Consider the following 25,294-nt stretch of genomic DNA (forward strand, 5'->3'; position numbering starts at 1 on the left):
TGATATATACAAAAAACAACTAGGAACAGACTAGTCAGACATCAAGTCCTTTGAAACTAGAAAGCAACACCGACGCTCTGCGGACGGTGTGCGCCGAGCATGCTGGCGCTCGATTTCTCAGCCAAAGAAGGCGACGCAATGGCGGTTGCCATGGCTGGGATCGTGGGCGTCGATGTCGCGGTGGTCGCAGCGGTCAGCAGTGTGGCGAGCGTCGTCATGGTCGTGGCCGATGTGGGGGTCGGCGTGTCGTGTTTGGGGAGGTCCTCGGCAAACTCGTCTCGGACGAGTTCGACTTCGTCTCCCTCGACACCGACCTGCCGGCTCACCTCATCGCGTTCCGTTGTCCAGGTCGACAGCGTCTCTACCGTCGATACCAGCGAGTCGATGCTGGTGCGACCATAGTTGGTTTGCATCTCCAAGGCTGGTGAGAGGCACTGATAGAAGCCGTCCTTGGCTGTGATGGGACGGGGTGCATTTGTGACGGATTCGAGGCTCAGGTTGTGGCTGTGTCCACGGGACGAGTTGGAAGCGTCCCCGATACCAGCGTCAGTGCCCTGGCCATTGTGGTTGTGGAGCGAGATCCAGTTGGAGACGCGCGAAAATGACTTCTTCTTGCGCAAGGGCGGGCGAAGGACAAGAGGCAAAGGCGGTGCCAAGGGCACATCGACCGGGCGGCCATTGATTCGTGCTTCGCTACCGCCACCACGAATGCTACCAACGCTTCCACTGGCACTGTGCACCGTTCTAGCCTTGGCCTTGGCAGCTTTGGCGGCGGCCGAAGCGACGGAGGCGGCAGATGCGACGGACACGGACGACGCGCCGGCGGCGGCAACAGTGGCCTGTTTCTGCTGCTGGGACGGCTGCTGTTGAGTCAGAGTGCCCGTCGAGCTGGAGGGAAGAGGAACGGAACCGGCATCGGCGGCTGTCGACCCCAAATACACGCTGCTACGCGGCGGTGCCGTCTTGGGCCGCTCCGTACTGAGCCGCTCGGCAAACGAGGGCGCTGTCGCCGGGATCGCTGGCACGGACGGCATCTCGTCGAAGGAAGAAGGGAAGAGTTTGAGCGGTGCCACCTCGCTGCCAACGGTGGCCATACCGTAGGCCGTGGAAGGCCGGCTGCTGATATAGATGCTCTGGCGCTCGACGACCGAGTCGATCTCGGCCTGCAGCTTCTCCATCTCGATCATGGCGCTGGCGATGCGCTCGACCATGGACTCGACGGCCGGCGACGAGTGTGAGCGCAGGCGCGACCGAGCAGGGATGGCCGGAGGCGCCACAGTGGCGGCAATTTCGGTGGCCTTGTCCTTCGTGGCACCGGTACTGGCGACACCAGCAACACCAGCAACACCCGACCGGATGCTGCCTCCCGAGACAGACACACTGGCCGCACCCGCACCAATCGGCCTGCGGGGGAGGTGAAACGACATTGCCGAGTGGCTGCGGTCGTGGAACACGGAGTGGTGGGTGCTGATGTCGTCGTCACCGTGGCTACCATTGCGTGCGTGCACCCGTGGCGGCATGGTGATGATATCGTCCGCCTCGTCCTCGCCATTGTCATTGTTATTGTCTTCGTTGTCATAGAAGACAATAGTCGCGCGCTGGAACGACGGTAGCAGTGGCGACGGCAGGTGCGTGGTGAAGTCGAGCGGCTGAAACGAAGGTGGACGGCGCTGGAACTGCTGCTGGAACTGTTGGCGGTACTGCTCCTGGTAATGCTGAAGGTACTGCTGTTGGAAGATCTGCTGTTGTTCTTGAAACTCCTGGCGCTGTTGTTCCGGGTCCAATTCCTGACCCTGTTGTTGCTGCTGCCGCTGTTGCTGCTGCTGCTGTTCCTGCTGGCGTAGCTGGTGGTATTGCTCTCGCTGGTACTGTTGGATCTGCTGTTGATCCTCTTGTGGAAGAGCCGGGAAGACAAAAGTCTCCGACTGCAGATGGCGAAAGTTGGTCGGTGCTGAGATATGCGGACGCCGTGACGATGTGGAAGACGACAGGGAAGGTGGTAACGGGAAGAGCGACAACGACGAAGTCGTCTGAAAGCGCCGTCGAATCGAGTGGCTTCTGCGGCCGGCCGTGGTGCCGGGCATTCCTCCCACCAGTGTTGACGAGCCCGACCGTGAGTAGCCGTGACGAGAACGAAGCCCGTCTCTTGAAGTTTTGCTTCTACCGCCTCGGCTGTGCCCCCGACTGTGTCCTCGGCTGGTGGCCTGGCTGTTGTTCCGGCTGTGCTGCATATGAACAGACGCTGCGTTGGACTCTGCCACCTGTTCTTGGGATGGCCTCTGAGTCCGGTAAGGATCGGCTGCTATCCGGCCGACTTCCATAAGGTCGACTGGTCGTGGGTGCGGCCCGGGTCCAAAGGAGGGCGGCGGTGTCATGGCGGGCTCGTCGGCCCAGATGGGGGCATCCTTTTCGGCGCGCCGAAGCAGTTTGTTGCGGCCATGGGGCAATCCTGGCGAGGGCGGTCCACAGCATGAGGCGAGTTTATCAAACCATGATGGCGACGACACGGATTCGGCGTACATGGCGATGTATGGCGATTTCATGAGAGACTTTTGTTGCATGAAACGTTCGGCATGCTCGTGAATAATAGGTAGGGGGAGACAGTGAAGTAGGACGAGGGAGGATGAGCGGCTTGCGAGATGTGCGGGATTATGAGACAAGAAATAGAGCGGAAGGGACAGACTAAAGTGAGAATGAACAAAAATAGGAAGGATGAATAAAAACAACTGGAAGGGAGAAATAGAAATTAGAAATGCAGAAGCAAAGTACGCCAAATATGGAGACAATAAAATCAACAAAGAGAAACCAACAGCTGACGAGGGAATGCAAGGAGAGGCGACGACCAGCGATACCGTCCCAATGAGTTGCAAAAAAAAGAGAGAGCAGAGCGTAAGGTAAAGAAAAACAAAGATGCGGTAAGAAGGGTATAAAGGATAATAAAAATACGAAGAAAGAGATTAGAGGCAAAAAAGGTTTCCCAGGAAAATGTATACGAACGAGAGACCAACGGAAAAACTGAAGAGACGAGGAAAGAGTAGATGAAGAGCGGATTGCCAGATTATTTCCAAACAATAGCGTGTTGTTGTTCCTGAGTAGTCGCCGTTCGTGAAATGATGAAACAAAGCATGGGCTTTGTGGGGAACAGGCTCGAGATGATAAGTGAGAGGTGAGGGAGAGGGAGAGAAAGAAAGAAACGAGAGGCGGAGAGAGAATATCAAGACGAGAGGAGGTTAAAGACGAATGACAGGGGCAGGTTGAAAGGAGTATAAGAGAGTAAAAACAGAACAATAAGGTACGAGGTACAAAGTAATGAACGACAAACGAAACCCGACGAGACGACCTGGCGCCGTATCCTGCTTTCTTGTTTCGTAGCTTGACAGTATAGAGCATGTCGTAAACCATAAAAGCACGACCCTCTCTTTGCTCCCATGAACTTTTTTAAGTCCTCTTAAACTCTCTTTTCCTCACTCATCTCCATTTTCGTCATGCGGCATGGCCCATCGCTTCGCCTGCAGCCATCTTCCATCCTACCGAACGGGGTGGAGGCGGGCGACGTGGTGGGATGGGTTGGGCTGGCGGTGGATACGAGGGGTGCAAGTAAAGGGATGCGACGAAGAATGGAGGACGAATTACTCAAATATTTTCCTTTCTTGGCCCGCCGCGTGGTTCGTCTTGTTTTCGTAAACAGTTCTACAACAGGACCAAAAGCAACTACCAAGGGGGCGTTTGCTTTCGCAGAGCCGCGTGTAAGAGTCCCCAGACGACAAAGGGGAACAAACAAGGGACAAAATTAAAGTACGACGTACGAAGGCAATAAAAAGTAGAATGACGAAGTGAGTGAAGAAAATGGCAAAGAATGAATAATAAGAATGAGATTCATGAAAGCATCTGGAGCTTCTGGCCGCTGATAGGCCAAAACAGGGGTGTGTGAATGTGCTGGCGCGTGTCGAAGCGTGGGTGTGTAAGAAAGACGAACGCCGAGGACGGTTGCGTGAGAGAAAGACAAAGTGAGGTTGTGAGAGGTCGTCGGCCAGTCGGCGCTTAGAGATTGGCTCGATTCGAAATGCGCCAGTGGCTGGATGGAAGGAGGGGAGGGGGGGTGAGGACAGGCGCCACGGAAGGTGCGACAACGCTGCCTCGTTGTTTCGGTTTTCGGAAGACAACGAAGTGAATTTTACGAGGCAGGCACGGCCAGGGAATCATCCACAGGTGTTCGTTAAGGAAACCGCAACTGGCGGTCGTCAGTCTGGGTCCATCGCTCTTGCCTCTTCCCCTCCACTTCGCGCACACAGCCAAGGGCGGTGTCCTGCCCTGTTGACCAGTCGTGTGCGGCGCACAACGGCTTTGAGAGGGCTGCATGTCTCAGTTAGGCAGGCTATGCCTGTCGCTGTTGGAGAAAGCGCGGGCGACAAGCCCAGAAAGGAAGTGGGGACAAAATCAGGGAAGCAACGAAGGCGAGGCAGCGGTGGTGAAAGAAGCCAAAACATGTTCTTAAAAACGGCGAAAAAAGAAAACACGGAAGATTTACGGAGGCTTATGCTTGAAGAATTTAGAGGTAGTGCTGTCTCGCCAAAAATAGCATTGCGAACCTGTGAGGGCCTGTTAAGGGCCTGTGCAGTATTAGTCGGCGATGTTATAGCTCCGGTTCCTTTTGATTCATGTTAATTGGCGATGGTTTGAGAGAGCAGAGGGCCATCAACGCGAGTGAAATGTCAGATGTCAAATGAAAATGCAAAAAAGCAGAGGAAGGGAGAGGGCACGGTCACAAAACAAAACGACTCGCTGAAAGACCACCAGCACTGCTGTGCACCCACACAAACAGATATTGTGTCTGCCTGGTGCTCCCAGCCTTTGCCAACGGCCGTCCTATCAGTGTTCGTCTTTCTGTTTTACTTTTTTCTGACACATGACATCTTGCTCGGGAATGTTAGAGACAGTGGAAGAGGTGGCGATGTAGCAGCCCTCTCGGCGTTGGGAAGGAGAGGCGGGCAACCCGAACCCATCATCTGCTATCCCTTTTCTTTTTTGTCTTGTATACGCGCCACTTTAACAATTTTATTTATTTATTTCGAATTGGCCCCTTTTTCATATTATTTTATTTATTATTTTCTGTGACACGACTTTGTGAGAAATGGGACATGGGGACAGTGTCGCGTGGGCGCATAGTGCGCGGGTACACGAGATTGAGAGAATGTTTACGTGGTGGGTCGCACCCTGTGAACAGGTTTATTAGTCGTTGGTTCCGTGACAAGACCGGCCATCACAGCAACGGATATGGATCACAACGTTCGAAGAAAAGGGAAAAAGAAATAAAAGGGACAGCAAGGCCGGCCAAGTGCGGCCGGGCCAGGCCAGATGGGACCTTTGGAAGCAAGTCCCTAAGCGCTGCGTGGCCGTTCCGGGCGGCCGCATCGTGCGGGGACCATTTCGTTCGCCACCTTTATTACATCTTTTTGGCAGTATTTTTACCTATTGATTTCCTATCTAGGACTGAGCTTATCGAAAAGGACAGTAATGAGACAAAAGAAACTTAAAAAAAAAAAAAAGAATAAAGAAAAGAAGAAAGAAACAGGAGGAAACTAGACCAGGCGAGCGCGTGGACGAGTAGTATTTCCATATTGTCGTCCTCGCTGCAGGTGTCCGACTTGCAGTAGTTTCCATACAAGGGCAAGTACATGGCCTAAAAAAGAAAACATCCCTCGAACCCCTGTTGGTGAGCGGCTTTGGGAAGCAGAGGCGTTCGTCACACAAACAGGGCAGTAGGAAGAGGCAATCGACAAGGGAAACCTGAGTGGGTGAAAACAGATGAACTAGGAGTGGTCATTCGTGGCAACTGTGAGGCAAATGGAAGGCCATACGAACGGGCCAAGTTACAAGAGGGGCCCAGGGTGGACCACACGGCTCACATGCAAGGAACCCGCCGAGAGCCACCAAGAGGGCGAGGGAGAGTAGATCGGGGACAATCGTTGAAATTGGGGGCGATGCAAGGCTGATGAGGCCGCATCTCGTAGAAATACACGTAGAGTCGGCTGCCAAACGCAGGTACGTCACCCATAATCAAACGACGCGCCGAACGAGATAGGTGAAGGCAAAACGGCGGGAAACCGAACACAAGGTCCGCCCATCAGAAATAAAAATAGTGTCAGCCCAGCTGATATTTAAAAATTAGATCAGCTACTATGGACAACAGTCATGAAAATAAAGGCGGCAGAATCAAACTCAATCGTAAAAGAGCTGACAAGATTGACAAACGAGGCAATAAATAGAAGCAAGGGGGAAGGAAGAGTCGCGAGGCAGCCAATAAGATTCCAGAGACGGGTCATGAAAAGCTGCGGTTGAAAAACTAATAAAAGTAAAGAAAAAAAGGCAGAGCCTGACGAACGACTCTTCTGGTGGCATGGAACTGCCGACTATGGATCTCGCCCCCTACTCTGTCATCTGTCCCGATTGTGAGTCTTCACCCCCCTTTTAGATTTGTTGTCACGATGCCCATCACCGGACGTTCCTTTCCGTTTGATTTGTTACGTCCCCGTGCGATCCCACGTTTTAGTTTATGCCCGAATCTACGACCAAGCAAGACGAACCGCGTCGAAAACACGTCAGAATACGCCGGAAACAGATCACAATATTCCAAGAGCACAGCCCAACATGCGGATGTGCCTTCTTCTGAAAGCTGACTGGCTGGCAGCCGATCTGACTAGTAAATGTTGGTGCCTGTCGTACTCAGCCGAGCTCACCTTAAAAGGGCGGTGAGAAGCAAAAAGGAAGTGAGGTCAGCTCGTGGGGAATAGAAAACGGAAAAGGAACGAAAAACGGCTGTGCGATTTGGCTAGTTTGCTAGCGTGCCTGGCAAAAGTCGCGATGCAGGCTGTGATTTGTTCAAGACGAATACGACCGGCACAAAAAGAATACAGATGGACAAAGAAAACGACAGAAAAAGGACACACGACTCTCCACTCCTCCTTGATGCAGCGCAAGCAGATCGTAAACAATCTACAGCGCATTCCGAGGGGCAGGTCAGATTTACCGGGATGCTCAGATAGTTCTCACATGGGCGTGCTCGGAGTGTAGCGAGACGAAGCTGAAAATAATAAATCAATAAAAAATGGGTTTGGAGATGCTTTAGTGCCAGGCAAAGACAAGAGAAGGACGGAAGAAAGCGAAGAAAAGAAAGGGTCCGAAAAGAAAGACAGAAGAGGCTAGAGAAGTAAACATGATAGGATTCGTAGTCATACGGCTGAAAACTCATGAAAACGGTTAGATATGCTACTATAGTTGAAGCTTAGCTCAGTTGAGAAGTTGACGGCACAGATGGACAATGACAACTCCATACAAAGAACAACAATCGTTTGGCAGGAGATGCTCGTACAAAAGCCAGTCGATAAGCCACAGATGACTTGCAGCCGAGCGCGGCACGGCGGGATTAACTAGACAGAATAAGAGAAAGAAAGCGAGGTCGACGGTCGCGAACCTCACAAGAGGTTGTCATGCTTTCTCTGTGTTAGTGGGACAGTGGAGCCCCCTCTAGGAAAACATAGCTCGCCCGAGCTGCCGACGGGCCAGCCTCATCTGACGAGACCCCTGCGTTCTCGTCCATAACTGGCTGGCGAGAGCCTGCACCTGCGACACACCAATTTGCCCTTGGCGGCCCTCGCGACTTTTGGCGTGGCCCCTCGAGCCACTGCACCAGCCAGTCAGGACGCGTTCCCTGGTGCTGGGAAGAGACTAACAAGCTAGCACAAAGTCGTTGGGCTGGGCTGCCTCGGGCAGCAATGCTGCAAATGGCACAATGGATCGAAACGGGCGGATCGATAACAAGGGTCCCGGAACAGCAAGACGACGGGCCAGCAGGCATCGGTTTCTCGTCGTCTTGGTTCTGTGACAAAATGCCAACGGCGCCTGCCAACAACGTCCTCAGACAGCTCGTCTGCTCACCTGGCCTGTGCCGTGCATGATCTGACATCTGCGGCATATGTGACTAGATGACTTGGCGAGTTGACACGAGTTGCCCTCACTTGACCGCAAGGAGACGAGACAATGTAGACATTATGCTATGAATCCCGGGAACCGCTGGAAAGAAAAAAAATGACATGACCTGGTTCTGAACCCTCTCTTCTATTGGTATTTTATTCTATACAAGAAAACGAAGCCAAAGAAAATAAACAAAGAAAAATACAAATACAAAAACCGGCTTGTCTAAACAAACTCTATATTGAGGATAGGATGGAATAGTCTTTTGTTTATGAGAGCTCTTTTTTCCGTCCGCAAACGCTCGGATAATGTGCTTGGAATAGTAGAAAACAACTCCCAGACTCCTTTCTCTCTGCACTCGTGTCGTCCCTTCTCCAGTTACTCCAGCTCAATGGTGCCAGGAGGCTTGGAGGTCCTGTAGATGGGTTAGCTTTGGTTGTCTTACTAACCACAAACAAGGCGTGAGGGGACAGGAAGCATACAGGTCATAGGTCACGCGAGAGACGCCGTCCACGCTGTTGACAATCGTGCGGGCAATTTTCTGCAGCAATGCCCAAGGGAACTCGAACGCCTCGGCGCTCATAAAGTCGCTCGTCGTCACGGCGCGGAGGCTGCGGTACGTTAGCAGTGTTTGACTCGAGTGGTGGGTCGCGACGAGAACGTACATGATAATGTAGCCGTAGACACGCGTGTCGCCCATGACACCGACGGCTGTATTGTTAGCTTAGCATCGTCGTTTTATCGTAAGAAAGAATGCCGTATGGAAGGACATACCCTTGTTGGTGTCGACGCCGGCGTAGGCCTGCGACATCTTGTCGTAGATGCCGGCCTCCTTGATCATGCTAATGTAGATGTTGTCGGCCTTGCGCGCAACCTCGACGCGCTCGGGCGTCACCTCGCCGAGAATGCGGATGCCAATGCCCGGGCCGGGGAACGGGTGACGCATGATCAGATCATTGTGGATATTAAGCGTGCGGCCGATGGCGCGGACCTCGTCCTTGAAGAGCAGGCGAAGGGGCTCAAGGAGCTGGTGTTGTTAGTATGGGCGACGACCATTTGCATCACTCCAGCACGGAAGCCACTTACACGAAGGCCTTGCTGTAAATGCAGAGGTGTGTCAGTCGTCGTAAGCATTATAATTGTCACATGCAGACATAGTCACAACTTACGCCGTTCATCATGCGCTACAAACAAGTTAGTATATGGATATGTAGAGAAGTGAAAAAACGAAGACAACATACCTCAGGTAGGCCACCGACATTGTGGTGAGCTTTTTGTCTTGTTAGCAGTACTTCTTTCACTCGTTTGAATATCCCCTTCCGCTTCCGACATGTTGCTCACTCTTGATCGTCGCCGAAGGGCCCTTGAAGCTGAGGGACTCGATACTGCACAACAGTTAGTTTTGAATTTTGTGCCTTCTCAAGACATACGGTGCCTTGGTGGCTTGGACACGAAACATACACATCAGGATACAGCTAGACTCCAGTTAGCGACAAGTCAGCACACGAAAGGAAACAAAAGGCTCGTCCTTACCGTTCCTTGAAGGAACCACTCCACCTTTCCGGCGTTGGGGGTGTTTTCGGCCTCCTTCTCAATGCGCTCGGCTTCCTTCTCGAACAGGTCGATGACTGACTCGTTAGTTTTTCATACGTGTCGACCGGACGAATGCAGTCGGACCCATGAACCTACAGGTCGATCCAATGATCTTGCGCTTCTTCTCGGGCTCCAGAACACCCGCCAGACGGCCCAGGAACAGGTCCGCGGCGTCCACGACGGTCAGGTTGATGCCCAGGTGCTCGCCCAGCGTCGCCTTGACCTGCTGGCACTCGTTGAGCCTCATCAGGCCATTGTCCACCAGCACCGCGTGGAAGCGGTCACCAATCGCCTCCTTCATCAGCTTGGCCGCCACGGTGCTGTCCACGCCGCCCGACACGGCGCCAATCACCTGCGCACGGTCGCCCACCAGGTGACGGATGCGCGCAATCTCCTGCTCGACAAAATCGCCCATGACCCAGCTGGGGTTGGCGCCGCAAATGTCGACGCTAAAGTTGCGCAGCAGCTCGCTGCCGCGGGGCGTGTGCTCGAGCTCCGGGTGGAACTGGACACCAAAGATGGCCTTTTCCTTGTGGGCGATGCCGGCAAACTCCGAGTTGGAAGTGCTGGCGACAATGACAAAGCCCTCGGGCAGCGACACGAGCTTGTCAAAGTGGGACATGTAGGCGTGCATGGTCTCGCCGAGGCCGGCAAAGAGACGGTCGACGTGATCGTCGACCTTGTGGATGGTCACGTCGGCGTGGCCGTACTCGCGCGCCTCGCCGCGGGCAACGTTGGCCGAGTTGATCTGCCATGCGAGCTCCTGGCAGCCGTAGCTAGAGACACCTGTCAGTTCCATATCGAGGCGACGTCGGTCGTAAAATAGGAGGTAGTCCTACCAAATGCCCCTGCAGCCTGTCAGTACGATGTCCAGCTTGGAAAGATAATTGTAAAGGTTATCATTTGGCAACGTACAGGATTGGGACACCAAGGTCAAATATGGCAGAGTCGACGTCTACATGGTCAGTACGGGGCTCGGATCGCGATCAAACAAAAGTATGCGAATGTTGGGGACGCCTTACGGGGCGAGCCCTCGTCGTAGACCGAAGAGGGACCTGTTATCATTAGCAACTATTCCGCAGTCTGTTGAAACCCATCGTCGCGTACGAAAACCTCACCTCCAGACAAGATAATGCCCTTGGGTTTGAAGGGCAGGTCGGCCAGCTTCGTCGTGCACGGAAGCATCTCGGCGTAGACATTAAGGCCACGCAGACGGCGCAGGATCAGGTGGCTGGTCTGGCTGCCGAAGTCGAGCACCAGGATGGTCTGTGTCAAGCATATTAGCTACGATATTCCACCCTCTGTATTATCTGTATGGTATGTCTCGTGCCCAATCTTCCGTGTAGCTGGACGGTTGCGTCGTAGAAAGAAGGCAGGTCTCGTTCTCGACACATCGTGGCTCGTAGGAGTAATTGTCGGCATTGTCTGTTACGACTCGAGATTCGGCCAATTCCGCGGCGATTCCGACCCCCTGGCCTAACATTGATGGATCTTGATATCGGTGGGCAACACAGAGACGTCGCAGACCAGCAGTAGACGGACGTTGATAACAAAAAGGTGCAAGAAAAAAACAGAGGCAAAGGTCACTTACGTCGAACTTGTTGTGCGGCGCCTCGGCCTCGGTAACAGCAGTAGCAGTCATTTTTCGGTCCTTTGTGAGTTTCAGCAAAACAGTCAAGTGTATGGGCGGTCGGATGCTTCGCAATCGTGACGACGTTCGGGTGACTGTTCCCAAAGAAAAAGCGACGAAGAAAAAAAAATGGCCCCGACGCGGTCGTTCCATCGCCGATAAGAAGCGACTTACAGAACTTTTTTAGACTGAGTGGCATACGGCTCAAGAGGTACATTCCTCTCCTCACAGTCTGCACATATCTCGTTGTACCACAACTAGTGTGCCCCTCGCCCTATCTTATCCATCCTAAGCCGCCCCGCGATACGGAATGACATACAGTGTTAAGATACAGTGCAATAAACAGATAGAACTGTACGTGCAGCAGCTTGCCAAAACCGGTCCGGACAATCCGCTACCCGCTGGCCCAAAGGACCCGCCCAACGCGGCAGGTGCAGCCCCTTGTTTAAGTTTCCTTTGAAGACACGTTCCCTTGACAGTGCTACACGCGGTAAAGTGTTTTTATTGGAATTGAACAGCGTGCTCTCTCCGAACTCTAAACTATCGTTTTTCTCCCCAAACACAAGCACGGAGGTTTATCGTTTCTATTTGCATCGACAACCCCGACGAGGCACGTTCTGGTTTTTGTCGTATTTGGCAGTGTCTTGTTACCGACCTCCTCATTTTCGTCTCGTGGCTCCCTTCTCCTGGTTCCGTCGATTTCCGGTTTCTCGGCCACTCTCGACAGCTTCGACAGCCTCGCAGAGCTCCCCGACACACTCGACGTCTTCCATCCCTCCTCGCTCTCCCTCTTCACACACGCTGTCCCCCAGACACATCCACGATGCAGCAACCACCGATGATGCAGCCGGGGCAGATGCCACCCAACATGCCCTCGCCGGAACAGATCCAGGCCATGCAGCGCCAGCTTGCCATCGACGCCCAAAAAGCAGGCATGACCGTTCCCGAGTTCATCCAGCAGCTGCAGCAAAAGGCGCGTCAGCAAATGGCTATGCAGCAAGCAGCGGCCCAACGGGCGCAGCAGCAGCAGCAAGGCGGCGGCGGCGAGCCGAATGAAGATGGCCACAACCACGATGGCCACGACCACCACAACCATAACCACCCGCCGCCACAGCTGCAGCAGCAGCAGCAGCAGCAGCAGCCCCAACCTATCCAGCCCGGCCCGCCGAACCCGGTAGCCATTGCCCTGGCCAACTTCTTGCGCAGCCAGGACCTCAAGCCGCGCACCGTCATCCTCAACGGCGAGCGCAAAGAAATGTTCCGCGTGAAGCGCGCGCTGCGCGCCATCCAGTCGCCGGCCTACGAAAAGGCGCGCAAGAAGACGCCAGGTCTGCCCGAGGTTACGGACCGTGCGTCGCTCGAGAACACGTTCAAGCTGCTTCCGCTGTCGATGCTGGCGCTGCGCGTCAACAAGGCGGCCGACGAGCACGAGGGCCACAACCACGGCGCCGACGAAAAGAAGAAGAAGAAGGTGAAGCGTGTCAAGGGCCAGTGGACTGTGAACATTGAGCGGCAGCAGGACGCGGGCGACGACATGTACTACGTGTGGCTCTATGAGGGCTCGCAGGTGATGCGCAAGGTCTACGCCGGCCTGGCACTGCTGGCCATCTTTGCCGTCGTGCTGTACCCGCTGTGGCCGCTGCGCATGCGCCAGGGCGTCTACTACCTGAGCTGGGGCTTTCTCGGCCTGCTGGGTCTGTTCTTCTTGATGGCCATCTTCCGTGTGATTTTGTTCTGCGTCACCTACTTTGTGCTGCCGCCCGGCCTGTGGCTGTACCCGAACCTCTGGGAGGACGTTTCTTTCATGGACAGTTTCCGTCCCGTATGGGCATGGCATGATGTGAGTTTTTGATTTTTGATTTTTTTTCTGGTCGCCCCTCTTTGTTTGGTTTTTCTCTCACCGTTATTGTGCCCTTCTTCTCCCATCCTGGAAATATACTAACAATCACAGCCCAACCCGAAGAAGAAGAAGAAGACCAACAAGGCGAGTTCGGCGAGCGCCGGCCAGGCCCACTTTGCCGGTACGACCGGTCAGCCGGCGCCGGCCACGGCCACGACGACTGGCACCGACACCCAGATCAACGCGGCACCGGCGCAACGGACAGCCTATAAGTCACCACAAGTCGAGGAGGTGGACGATGACGAGGAGTAGATTGTTGGCCAACAAATTGGACAATGGTGCATGGGCGGCTTGCACGTCATGTATTGGTGGAACAATTCTGCTCGAGGCAGAGGCGGTATAACAAAACCCGAACGATAGAGATACATTGTGTGGCGTTGGGAAAAAGGGAATAAGCTCGTCTTTTTTTGTCGATCCTGGCAAAAGTTATAACCGAAAAGCATTGATGTGGTATACAGGGCATCGGTGGTGTTTACCTTTGCTATATAACTGAGCTGGCTGACGTTTCTTGGATTTTGATTGTACTTTATACGTTCTTGTAATAAAAATGCTTTTGTTTTTATCCGCGGCCATTGCATTTTAAAGAGGGTATACTCCCGAAACCAAGATGATATTCAAAACTCCTCCGTACTTGCCTGGGCGAAAATATTTAAAACTACCATCACAATAATAATAAAAAAATACGGAAAGAACCATCCAAGCCGCTACTCTGCCAATTCTAGACCTAGCCCGAGGAGATTATGGTTGCCCCTGCTCTTGCTGGTAGGCTCGTAATAGGTCCTTGTAAAAGATGGACTGTGCCCGCTTCTCGCCCGTCGACGGCCGCAGCACCATTCCCGGAATCTGGCCCACTTCCGTGAAGCCCAGCGCCGAGTACATGGATGCCGTGTTTGACTTGCTCTCGGCCTCGGCGGTCAGCAGCGTCCGCCCCTCCAGCAGGGCCTGCCGCTCGACCGTCTGCAGCAGCTGCCGCTCGCCGCCCAGTTGCCGGTACTGCAGATTCACCAGCAGCAGCTCCACCGACGCCACGTGCGGGCTCGTCTCGGCCGGGTGGCTGCGCAGCATGATGACGCCCACCAGGTCCGGTCCGGCCGCTTTGGCTGGTGCTGCCGACGAAGACGACACGGGCGACGACCGCAGCAGCAAAAAGACGGCCGAGGTGGTCAGCCGGTCGCGCCACCAGTCGAGCAGCTTCTCGTGGTTCAAAGGCGGCGCAAAGCTGCCGGAGAGGTTGTCGGATGTGATGCGTGCGCCGTGGAGGGCAGCGAGGTAGAGGACGAGGTGGCTGTGGACGGCGGGGTTGTACTTTTGGACATGCGCCGCGGGTATAGAGGCTGCATCAGGCGAGGCCACATGGGAGGCTGCCGAAGCGGCTGGCGACGGTCTCGGAGAGGCAGATGCGCCGCCTAGAGGCGCGGCTGGTGCTGGAGACGCGCTCGGGGATGCGGTCGAGACGTGGTGATGTACGCCGGGGGTGTTAGCCGCAGCCGCCGCCGCCGCCGCAGCGACGGACGCGGCAGCCGACGCTGCGTACGCGGAGGCCGAGTTCGATGCATTGGCCGGCGACACGAACAATGCATCGTCCGCTTCTGACGAGGAGGTGGCGTCTTCTGTTGCGTCGCGGTCTTGTGCGCCATGCGGGTGTGGGGAATGCATGGCCGTGGAGGCCTCAGAGCCGGTGATGGCCGGGTCGACCAACGAGTTGGACGGGGCCATCATGGCGGTATGCTGTGGGTGAGTGTGTAGGAAAGGCCAATGGGCGACCGCGTGCCGTTTAGTCTCTTCTCTTGTCGCGATCGCGTGGTGTCAATGGTTCGGGGCGCGAGTCAATTGGACGTCAGGAAGATTAGAACAGTTCAATTTTTGATAAGCTGGAGCGCGAAAGCGTCATTCTGTCGTCGAGTCGCAGGAGACGTATGCACGTTGAGATGCAGTTTGTTAGAACATTGCTTTGAGGGCAAACAGTCGGCGTCGCGAAAACAATGACAATGAAGAAGACAATGGCACGAGCTTTGTTGTCGCCGCGGCGGATCCTAGGCGCTAAAAGCGCTCGCTGCTGTCTGACTTTGTTTGCAGTCCCACCCCACTGACGTATGGTACTCACGTGCACACACCACTGAGCATGACGGAGGAAGGCGCGACTGTCATCGCCAAGTGATCTGAGCAGGCGCACGTCGTTAGCAGTTGCTTGTTTTGAAGTCACCAAGGCCTCTTACCTATTACAGTACCTAGATGTCAACTGGAATCTTGTGTAATTACATATTAGGTCCAGGTACACAAAAAACATAAAAAAGAAGAAGAAAAGAAACAGCTTTTGGCGATAACTTTCAGCAACACCAAAGCGGTACAATCCTCGAAACGTTTGTAACTCCGCGCCACTTGCATTTCATATTTCATGCATGTTGACCTGTGCCCCTGCATCTGATCTGGCGGTCGCCAAAGTGGCGCCTGCGACGTGTCAGTGTTGCGCTGCAAAGAATCATCAACTCATTGAAGCCACTTTGAAGTTTTGGAGCTCTCTTCCATCATCTGATGCTTTCTACCTCCTCAGTACGAACTAAGCGACACGGTTGACCACCTCGCCGTCTCACTGTCTCGCAAGAGTCCACCCTGCATCAAACGACACCCTGCAGGAACGCCTCCTACGTCTTGGCCTCAATCCTGCGGCACTTCGCCACGGCCGTGCATCGCATCATCATAATGCGTTCCTCAACGGCTTGCTTGCCGTGACATGTTTGACATCCGCTAATTGTTTGTTGCTTAGACTGCCCATGGCTTGCCAGTCCTCAGAAGTACCCGCCATGTCCCTGCAGTTAGGGGCGGGTGATGCCCCGAATGCGAGCAAATAGCGTGCAGTCCAATCGCCAGCCTTACCAGGCGACCTTAAATACGACCTTTTGAGCTTGTCAGTTGACCAGCTAAGCACGGCCAGGCACATCTTGGGGTCAGTGGGGAAGAGCGCAGAGGAGGTGAGATGCCATGTGCGTTGCCTTTTTCCTTTAGCTCTTCTACAATTGTCCTGTCTCTGTCCTGTGAAACTCCTTTCGTTTTCTTGTTTTCTTGTTTTCTTTTTTGTTCGGATCTCCCGTCCTTTTTCTTCGAATGCTGCGAGGCACAACTTCCTTTCAGGGTCTGTTCCCATCGTTGCCCCTCCCACACGGCTGCGCTATCCTCAACACAGCAACGTCAAAACTAAAGTAGCTCCGCCATCATCCGCCGTCAGCTTCCATTCAGCTCAATAACAGATCAGCCGTCGCAGAGCGCCCCGCGACGAAGAGGAATTACATGTAAGAAAAAAAGCCGCGTGGCACTACGCCAGGATCCCGAGTTTAGAGGGGTTGGTTCTTATCTTGGTTACTTTTCGTGTCGTCCTTAATGCTAACCTTCCCAGAACAGGACGGAAGAGAATCACAAGGGTTCGGAAATACGTCGAACAAAAAGGACATCACCATGCAAAACATCTTCCACAAGGTCGAAAGCGGCATCGACGGCCTGTTTCATGGCGGCGAGCACCACTCGCACACACACCATGGCTTCGACTGTGCCGAGTCGCACTCGGACGAGCATAACGGCAACCGCTTCCAGTCCTTTGCGCCGCAGACCACGGGTCGCGCCAAGTGGTACGTCGATGGCTGCTCGTACTTTTGGGCCGTGTCCGAGGCTCTTGCGCAGGCCCGCGAGACCATCTACATTCTCGATTGGTGGCTGAGCCCCGAGCTATACCTACGCCGCCCACCGTCGAGCAACGAGCAGTACCGCCTCGACCGGATGCTCAAAGCGGCTGCCGAGCGCGGTGTGCAAATCCGTGTCATTGTGTACAAGGAGGTGCCGCAGGCCCTGACGTGTAAGTGTTCCTTTGACGTTTATACGTCCGGAAACTCGTCTTTGCTAACATCACCCAGTGAACTCAGAGGTATATTTCAGTGCCTTCCAACTAATTTTCACTGCATTCATACCAAAAAGTGGCTGTTACTGACTCTGACTTCTACCGTGCCAGCACACCAAGCATGCCCTCGAAGCCCTGCATCCCAACATTCGCGTCTTCCGGCACCCGGACCATCTCCCGAGTGGCCACGATTTTCAGGCCGATTTTGAGTCTGCTTTCAAGAACATGAACTTGCGTACCTTCGACCTTAGCAAGCTTGGGAAAGACGCGCTCAAGACGCTCTACGGCACCTCCGACGACGTGGTCCTGTACTGGGCGCACCACGAGAAGCTGTGCGTCATCGATGGCCACATTGCCTTTATGGGCGGCCTTGATTTGTGTACGTGAAGTCGAACAAGGGCTCGTCAGCGTTTATCGTACAAGCACTAACATCGCAGGTTTTGGACGCTGGGACACCAATAGTAAGTCGATGTGTGACCACGGGTGGATCATGTGAGACATGAAGGCACGTGGGAGAGTGAGAGACACAATGGAAAGAAGATGCCAACGATTAGGTCACCCCATTGCCGATGCCCACCCGGAGAACCTGGACGATATCCTCTTCCCGGGCCAGGACTACAACAATGCACGCGTCTACGATTTTGAGGACGTCGACAAATGGGAGAACAACAAACGTTAGTACCTCGAATTCCACATTCCCTCCCATCCCCTCTTTCTCCCCTTTGATCGCCGTTTTCTTTTATTAACACTTCTAGTCGACCGTACCAAGAGTTCCCGTATGGGCTGGTCCGACATCAGCATCAGTCTATCTGGTCACATTGTAAACAGCCTCGTCACACACTTCATCGACAGATGGTACGTCGCTATTGGCCCTGAACTTCCCTTTTTGAAATTATGTTAACCACCTCCTCACCGTTATAGGAACTACATCTTCAACGGCAAGTACGTGTCCCGCAACGAGGGCTATGAGAAAATACCGTTTCCGTTGAAGTTACACCATGTTCCCGATAGCCTGCGTGACACAGGCGAGTCCATCTATGCAGGCGGTCAGCGCTTTGTTGGCGGCATCCAGCGTCATTTGCACCATGGCATGAGCCGTATGTTAGGCGAGAGCGACGGTGACGACGGTGATGTAGAGCGGTCCCGGGACGGCAGCCATCACCACAGTTACGGCCAAGGCCGTGGTCCGGCTTTCGACAGTGGTGACCTGGGCGGTGTGCACATCCAGCTCACCCGCAGCTGCTGCCAGTGGTCTGCGGGCCACAAGATCGAGCACTCCATTGCCAATGCCTACATTTCCGCCATCCTGAACGCCGAGCACTTTGTCTACATTGAGAACCAATTCTTCATTACCGCCACCAGCGACGACCAGCACCCCGTCAGCAACAAGATCGGCCGCGCCATTGTCCAACGCATCGTGCGCGCGCACGAACAGGGTGAAAATTTTGGCATGGTTGTCTGCATCCCTGCCGTGCCCGGCTTCGCCGGCGACTTGCACGCCGACGGCGCTCTCGGCACGCGTGCCATTATGGAGTACCAATACAACAGCATCAACCGTGGCAAGAACAGCATCTACGGCGCACTGATCGCCGCTGGCGTCTCCGATCCTGCGCACTACCTGCGCTTCTACAACCTGCGCAACTACGATCGTATCAATACTACGCCGCTCATGGGCCGTGCCGAAAAGGCCAGTGGCGTCGCATACGAGGACGCGCGCCGCGAGTTTGACGATGCCGTCGAGTCTGGATACGACGGCTACAGCCGCGACGGGGGCAAGGTCCACAGCGAGCTCGGTGACAGCTACCGTCGCTACCAGGCCGGTGCTGCCGGCATCACCCGTGATCAGCCGGACCTGCTCAAGACCGCGGACACCGTCTCGGCCTCGTACATGGACGGTGGCCCGGATCTGACAAAGCGGGGATGGATGGGCGAGGGCGCGCCGGGCCTCACTGGGGACGGCGGTGATGCTGAGCTTGCGGCGTTTGTAAGCGAGGAGCTGTACATCCACACCAAGGTGCTCATCGCCGACGACCGTCTCGTCATCTGCGGCAGTGCCAATCTCAACGACCGCTCGCAACTCGGCTCGCACGACTCGGAGATCGCCGTCGTCATCGAAGACCCAGAGCACCCCATCCACACCACCATGGGCGGCAACCCGTATGTCGTGGGTGCCTTCCCGGCCAGCCTGCGCCGCCATCTGTTCCGCAAGCACATTGGCCTGCTGCCTGACCAGCGCTGGGACCAGCCCACGCAGAACTTCTCACCCATTACCGTGGCGCCAAACGCGTATGACTGGGACAGCCCGGCCGACCGACTGGTGTCGGACCCTCTGATCGCCAACTTTACGCGTCTCTGGCAAACGACTGCCGCCACCAACACCGCCGTCTTTGACGACGTCTTCCACTGTGTGCCCTCGGACCGCGTCCGCAACTGGGACCAGTACGACTCGTATTTTTCACAGTACTTTACGATGCCCGGTGCGAAAGAGGACGAGAGCGCCAAGCGCAATGACAAGGAGAACAAGGAACAGGACAAAGCAGCGGCCGCATTGCATCCATCCCAAGATGGGCACGATGCTTCGAACCCCCCATCACCGTCCACACCGCCGACCAAGGTCGACTACGGCCACGTCGTCCCCGGCTATCCTGGCGGTGTCGTCGCTGTCAAGGAGCGCCTGGCCGAGGTGCGCGGCAACCTGGTTGAGATGCCGCTCAACTTCTTGATCGAGGTCAAGGACCTGGCCAAGGAGGGTCTCACGCTCAACTCGCTGACGGATGAGCTGTACACATAGGGAGGAAGTTTTAGCAAAGTAGGAGAGAAATTAGATCGTACGGATGGTACATGGTACTAAGTGTGGGCAGGCGGGCATTCAATCAGGAAAGAGTCGAGCAGTATCAGACAGAAATTAGATTGAACATCCTGAACTTTGATTATGTTGCACAGCGTCATACCGTTAAGATTGAACCACGGACTAGTATCTGAAAAAAAAAAAAAACCATCTGTCGTATTCCTGTCGTATTTTTTTCTTTCCTTTCTTTTTTATATTTATATTTATTTAATGTCACTTTTTTTTATAGCAAAGTGTATCAAGTCCAGATCGATGTAATCATTAACGGTAATATATATTATTGAAACAGAAAACATCTATTTCTCGAGACGCCCGACCCGTTCATTTTCTTGAGAATCCCGCCGCTAGGTATTTCCAATTTCGATAACCATGAACGCCATTGCTGTCAGAAATTTTATACACAAAAAAGAGTAGAACAACCAAGGCCATTGTTCCAAAACAAAGGCCATACACTACAACCAACAAATCTATCCTGGCATTCCTTTCTTATGCCCTGCGTTCGTGGTATCCTCTTCTATCTAGTTCAGCCGCGGACTCCGACGCCGTGACAGGCTCTGCGAAAACGCTGACGGCGGCACGTTCTCGCGGCCTTCGAGAGTCATTACCGATGTTCGCGTCTTGGCTTGCTTCGCCGGCGGTGGGCCGTGGTTCTGGCGCAGGCTTCTCCGACGGTAGGTCGGCAGAGTGTGGCCGTGACCAGAGCCGTTGAAGGACCCCTTGGTGGCACCGGCGTTCTTGGCGCCTTCAATGCTAGCAGCTATAAGGCCGAGGTTGCTGCCATCTTTGCCACCATTACCCTTCAGGGACATGGTGCTGGCACCGGGATCAAACAAAGTTGAGCCGGCCGTCAAATTCGGGTTCACCTCACGCAAGCTCATACCCATGGATGTTATCGACGAGACCGGGGCGGAAGACGGTGGCTGTGAAGATGCACGCGTGAATGCCCAATTACTTTCGGGCTCTGTGGCTGGGGCGGAAGCGTCGAGGTCGTTAAAGACGACAGGGACGGTTGCGCTGTCACTGTTCACAGGTGGCTTGCTCGGCGATGGCATTGTATCGAGCAGCTCGTCGCGGAACTCGTCGTCATCGTCACCAAGGATGTCGTCTTCGATGTCGCCGCTTTCTTCAGTTTTGGAGGGCATGGTACCCTTGTTATTCAGACCAGAAATTAAGACATGGTGTGGGGCCGTCCGTGGTAGGTCCAGAGGATACGTGTACTGGACCTTTTCTGGCGTTTCGCCGGTAGGCACGTACTCGCGGAGCGCGGTGTTGGAGATACAAGCTCTCAGATCATTGAGCGGCTGGCACAGAGTGCCTTCTGTCGGCTCCCAGTCATTGCGCTGACCCCTGATATCGGCTTCGGCTTCTTCCATAAAGCGCTCTCCGCGGCCGATCGTTTCCTGCGCATGAGCTGATAGCTCAGAAAATGTAGCTGTCACAGTCTCGGATATTTTGGAAACTGATGCTGTATGTTCGGCCAGGTGTTCGTCATTGCGCGATGTAGCACGCGTAACGAGGTTGTCCAAGTCCTGCATCTTGACGTCCAGGTCCTTCATCTGCTCACCCACAACACGGACGGTCTCGGCATGAACCGACCTTGTCGTGTTTTGGATCGATGTGCTGTGTTCGTTGGCAGTCTGTAGAAGGGGAAAGCCACCATTGTTAGTAAATTGACAGAAAGCAAGACAGGCATAAACCAATAGAGAGATGCTTACCGTCCAGTCCTCTTGCAGTCTCAGTTTCAAGGCATCGCGCGATTTACTGGCGTCTTGAATAAATTCGTCGGAGGCAGTAGTCCATGCATCCATGCCCTTAGCATAGGTATCGAGGTCGCCTTCAAATGCCGTATTGGACTCCACCATTTGTTCACGGATGGCGTTGGTCTTGGCCGTGAACCGAGTGTCCTGTTTCGTCGCCTGTTCGTTGATGAGGTTACCGATTTGTGTGAGGAGTTGCTGCCTATCTGCTGCCGCTTGTTTTCGCTCTTCGTCGATCGCTTGTTGTATTTGCGCAGCAACTGTCGCATTTGCCTGAACTGCTGTCTGACTGGCCTCCTCAACTTTCGCGCGCAGAGCATCAGACTCGTCTCGTTGTGCACTTATGTGCTTCAGCAAATCCTCAAACGTGCTTTTGAAGTCCTTTCCCAAAGTGCTGTATGAAGTGTGCAACTGGTTGTGGAATGTGCTCAGCTCACTCAGGACGTCCTCTGCAATGCGCTCTGCGGCGGACGCAATGGTCTGAAGACTCTCGCCGACGTGTTCCTGGATATGGTCACGAACGGCGCGAATCTCCTGTAGAACTTGGTCCAAGTCCTGCTTGGATGCGCCTTGCTGTGCCAGCATTTCGCACTTCGAAGCCTCAAATGATGCCAGGTTCTGGTCTAGTAGAGCTTGTGTCGATGCCAGACTCTGTTGCCCTTCCTCGACAAAGTTCTGCATGCGGCGGGAGATGTTGGAAATGTGCTGCTCCTGGGACGCACGAAGACCGAAAATACGGGATTCCACAAGTCTCGTCACTTCGGAGACCTGGGCTTGGGAGCCGGCCCATGCGTTGCGGTTGACGCCCTGGAGGTCAGACTTGCGGCGGTTTTTGGCTCGCAGGCCGTCAATGTCGCCGACCGTGCGCCCGAGAGTCGAAATGAGATCATTGCCCAGTGATGCTAGTTTTTCTTCCGTGGACTGATGCGCCTGGCGGACGTAGGTCTCTTCAGCGAGTGTTTTGCGTGTTGCAGAGAGCACAAGCTCAGTCTGGCCCAGCACGTCTTTTGTCTCGCTCATTTCTGTTTTCGCGTCTTCATGCTCCTTTTTGAGCCCCATAAAGTTTGATGTCAGCTCGAGTAGCTCTTGTAGCTTGTGTCGTAGGTTGGCCTCCATCGTCTCAATCTTTGCGGCCTGTTCTTCGGCCAGGATGCGGCGAGACTCGCTTTGCACGGTCATCTCCTCGTACGTGTCGTTGGGCAGGTAGACGCCATTGCGCTGCCGTGTAGCAATGAGGTCGCACTTTAGCTTTTCAATTTCGGCCGTGAATTCTCGCAGTAGGGTCTTCTTGTTGATAAGCTGATTCACCTGCGGCTTGTTGCGGATGTTCTTGGCGCGGAATGCATAGTCGAGCGTGGAGATGGTCTCTTCGAGATTGCTCTTGGCTGTCGAGATGGTGGCGATGATGCAGGTTTTTGTACGACCGCCTAGCGAGTCTTGGAGAAGGCGAGTCAACTTCGATTCGCGATACGGCACATGTGCAGTCCGGTCAACGAGCGCGTTGATGACCCGGCCCAGCGTCAGCAAGCTCTTGTTGATCAGGCCCGCCTCGGCGGCGCGCTTGTTCTCTGCACCTGAGCGCTGGATGTTCTCACTACCCGCCAGATCGACCAGGTTGAGCTTTCCCGTGTTAAAGAAATCCTCGCCCGTCTCGGTGATGTGCTTTGTCTGCACGGTGATGGTAAAGACGGTATGGCTGCGACTGCTCAGATCGTTGCACTTGGTAGCGGCCACCTGGCGACGGACGCTTCCTTCCTGCAAGCGCTTGATGCCGTCGGCGGCCGAGGCAATATGGCGCTCCTCCATGCCCTGGACGACGGTAGTAGCGTGTCCCTTGCGCGAGTTGTCGTCGTAGATCTTGAGCTTTGAGCTGCTGCTTCCGTCACTGTCGACGGAAAGAAGGTCGCGTAGTTCTTCGTTGTAGAGTTCGATGAAGGAGCAGCGGACGACGCTGTCGGTGCTCTCGTCCGCATTGAGCTTGTTGAAGAGGGCCTGAAGCACGCGTGGAATGATGCCGGCGGCGTCGGTGAGCAGACCCAGAGACTCGCTCATGTCGCCGGACATTGTGTAGGTTTTGCCAGTGCCAGTTTGGCCGTATGCGAAGATTGTGCAGTTGAAGCCCGTGAGCATCTGGTACATGGATTAGCAGGACAAAGAAGCGACGACATAGAGCACAGGCATTTACCAAAACGTTGCCAGCGGGCGCTCACCTCATCTAGTATGGGCCTGACAACGTCGTCAAAGATCATGGCTTGGTCAGCAGCGGGTGAGAACACGCGGTCAAAGTTGTATGTCTTGTTGCTCAGAGCGTTCGGGCCCATCATCAGCTCAACATTCTTGCCCATGGCGCCGTCAGTGTTGACAACGACTGCGCTGTTTTCGCGGACCTCGCGCTCGTTGCGACCGCGGCACCGCACAACGACATTGATGTTGGTCTCCTCGGCGAGGGAGAGAATGACGGAGTCGTTGTCGGCAGCGGCCGCCGCTTCAAAATCACGCTCCTTGCGCTTCAGGCCAGCGGCAGCGGTCGTGGCCACCGACATGAGCGACTCAGCCGGAGAGATGGCGCCGGCTCGTCCGAAACGCGACGAGGATGTTGCGGAGGAAAGTGATGTGGATGTCAGTTGGGGTCGTGCCGTTGAGACGCGTTTTGTCGGTTGTCGAACCCCAGGTCGCGAGGCGGCACTGCTGCTAGCTGACCGGTAGCCGGGCATGGTCGTCGAGGCATTGGTGGCCCTTCGTGAGGGCGCTTCTCGTGGGAGAGCCATGTTTGTATGAAGACGAGGATGAGATATGGACGGATGAAAACAACGCGACAAGCGATGCTGCCGTGCAGCTGAGTGTAAAGACGGTGAACGTGGTCCAACACTGGGCGCGTATGTAGCAGTCGATAGAAGCAATGTCGCGATGCGTGCGATATGTATAAAAAGACCAGGCGAATGTAAAACAAAAACAGTTAACCAGCGAAATCGACGCGTTCTGACGACATGAAGCCGAAGCCGCAACTTGATGTGAGCGGGAGTGTGCAGCAAGGGAGGCTCGTGGGGAAAGACACCTGGATAGGGTTGCAGATATGCCAGGGCTCGGCGCGGCCTTGCAGGGTGGTGGTGGCTCTGGTGTGTGGGTTGAAGGCCGAACGGGGCGTTTCCGTTGGTGTCGGCTTGTTGACATTCTCGGTAGCAAGCTTGACAGGTGGTGGGAAATGTGGGACAGTCAACAAGGGTGTGGCCATTGATAGGTGTGGCGGTATGGGGCCGATTGGCCGGGCAACACACATGCGCCACATAAGTCAAGCCACACCTCGCTAATAACGCTTCGTCACTGCACTTGCTGGAATACGCCGTAATTGACGCCCGCCCCACTATGTGCTTGAGCGGACAGGCCGGTCTAGCAGGCTGACCCTATTGCGCCTGCAATTAAATGACATACGTCGACCCTCGAAGCTCCCCATAAGACGAGTTGGAGGCCGCGTGCGCACTACGAGTTTGAGACCGGGACATCCACTGCTTTGCTACCACAAACGAATTCCATCCCACTTCCGACGCAGTCAGATTCAAAGCCGGCCGGGGAGAAACGCCCGACAGAAAGACGGGGCAGTCTTGCAGCTTGAGCGATCGAGCGAGCTTGAGCAGGCGGCATCGAATCGGCGAGCATCACCGAAACGAGAGACACCGCAGCTGCACATCTACACAGTCAAACTTTGTACAAG

General features: G+C 54.6%; 7 protein-coding genes across 7 annotated transcripts; 2 read left to right on the plus strand and 5 right to left on the minus strand.

Moving 5' to 3' along the window:
• Window positions 1–56: 56 nt before the first annotated feature.
• On the minus strand, window positions 57–2,522 carry SPSK_01031 (uncharacterized protein; the record flags this gene model as incomplete). Its single annotated transcript, XM_016727962.1, has 1 exon — window positions 57–2,522. The coding sequence occupies one exon, from the start codon at window positions 2,520–2,522 to the stop codon at window positions 57–59; it is 2,466 nt and encodes an 821-aa protein (XP_016584195.1).
• A 5,827-nt stretch (window positions 2,523–8,349) lies between these two features.
• On the minus strand, window positions 8,350–10,363 carry SPSK_01074 (GMP synthase (glutamine-hydrolyzing); the record flags this gene model as incomplete). Its single annotated transcript, XM_016728005.1, has 10 exons — window positions 8,350–8,386; window positions 8,454–8,682; window positions 8,746–8,998; window positions 9,058–9,069; window positions 9,141–9,155; window positions 9,213–9,241; window positions 9,313–9,356; window positions 9,433–9,446; window positions 9,505–9,599; window positions 9,622–10,363. 10 exons carry the CDS (start codon window positions 10,361–10,363, stop codon window positions 8,350–8,352), a joined length of 1,470 nt encoding a protein of 489 aa, XP_016584196.1.
• A 272-nt stretch (window positions 10,364–10,635) lies between these two features.
• On the minus strand, window positions 10,636–11,206 carry SPSK_01276 (uncharacterized protein; the record flags this gene model as incomplete). Its single annotated transcript, XM_016728206.1, has 2 exons — window positions 10,636–10,830; window positions 11,156–11,206. The coding sequence occupies 2 exons, from the start codon at window positions 11,204–11,206 to the stop codon at window positions 10,636–10,638; spliced, it is 246 nt and encodes an 81-aa protein (XP_016584197.1).
• Window positions 11,207–12,017: 811 nt separating this feature from the next.
• Window positions 12,018–13,346, plus strand: SPSK_01157 (translocation protein SEC62; the record flags this gene model as incomplete). The annotated part of the gene is made up of 2 exons (XM_016728088.1): window positions 12,018–13,034; window positions 13,146–13,346. The coding sequence occupies 2 exons, from the start codon at window positions 12,018–12,020 to the stop codon at window positions 13,344–13,346; spliced, it is 1,218 nt and encodes a 405-aa protein (XP_016584198.1).
• Window positions 13,347–13,832: 486 nt separating this feature from the next.
• On the minus strand, window positions 13,833–14,810 carry SPSK_01224 (uncharacterized protein; the record flags this gene model as incomplete). The annotated part of the gene is made up of 1 exon (XM_016728155.1): window positions 13,833–14,810. The coding sequence occupies one exon, from the start codon at window positions 14,808–14,810 to the stop codon at window positions 13,833–13,835; it is 978 nt and encodes a 325-aa protein (XP_016584199.1).
• A 1,734-nt stretch (window positions 14,811–16,544) lies between these two features.
• On the plus strand, window positions 16,545–19,771 carry SPSK_10977 (phospholipase D; the record flags this gene model as incomplete). Its single annotated transcript, XM_016737198.1, has 7 exons — window positions 16,545–16,938; window positions 16,997–17,007; window positions 17,092–17,359; window positions 17,418–17,441; window positions 17,535–17,654; window positions 17,736–17,835; window positions 17,902–19,771. 7 exons carry the CDS (start codon window positions 16,545–16,547, stop codon window positions 19,769–19,771), a joined length of 2,787 nt encoding a protein of 928 aa, XP_016584200.1.
• Window positions 19,772–20,346: 575 nt separating this feature from the next.
• On the minus strand, window positions 20,347–24,353 carry SPSK_00985 (kinesin family member 11; the record flags this gene model as incomplete). Its single annotated transcript, XM_016727917.1, has 3 exons — window positions 20,347–21,465; window positions 21,544–23,715; window positions 23,796–24,353. 3 exons carry the CDS (start codon window positions 24,351–24,353, stop codon window positions 20,347–20,349), a joined length of 3,849 nt encoding a protein of 1,282 aa, XP_016584201.1.
• Between the last annotated feature and the right edge of the window lie 941 nt (window positions 24,354–25,294).

This window comes from Sporothrix schenckii (assembly GCF_000961545.1).
Source record: "Sporothrix schenckii 1099-18 chromosome Unknown Cont48, whole genome shotgun sequence".
Taxonomy (NCBI): Eukaryota; Fungi; Ascomycota; class Sordariomycetes; order Ophiostomatales; family Ophiostomataceae; genus Sporothrix; species Sporothrix schenckii.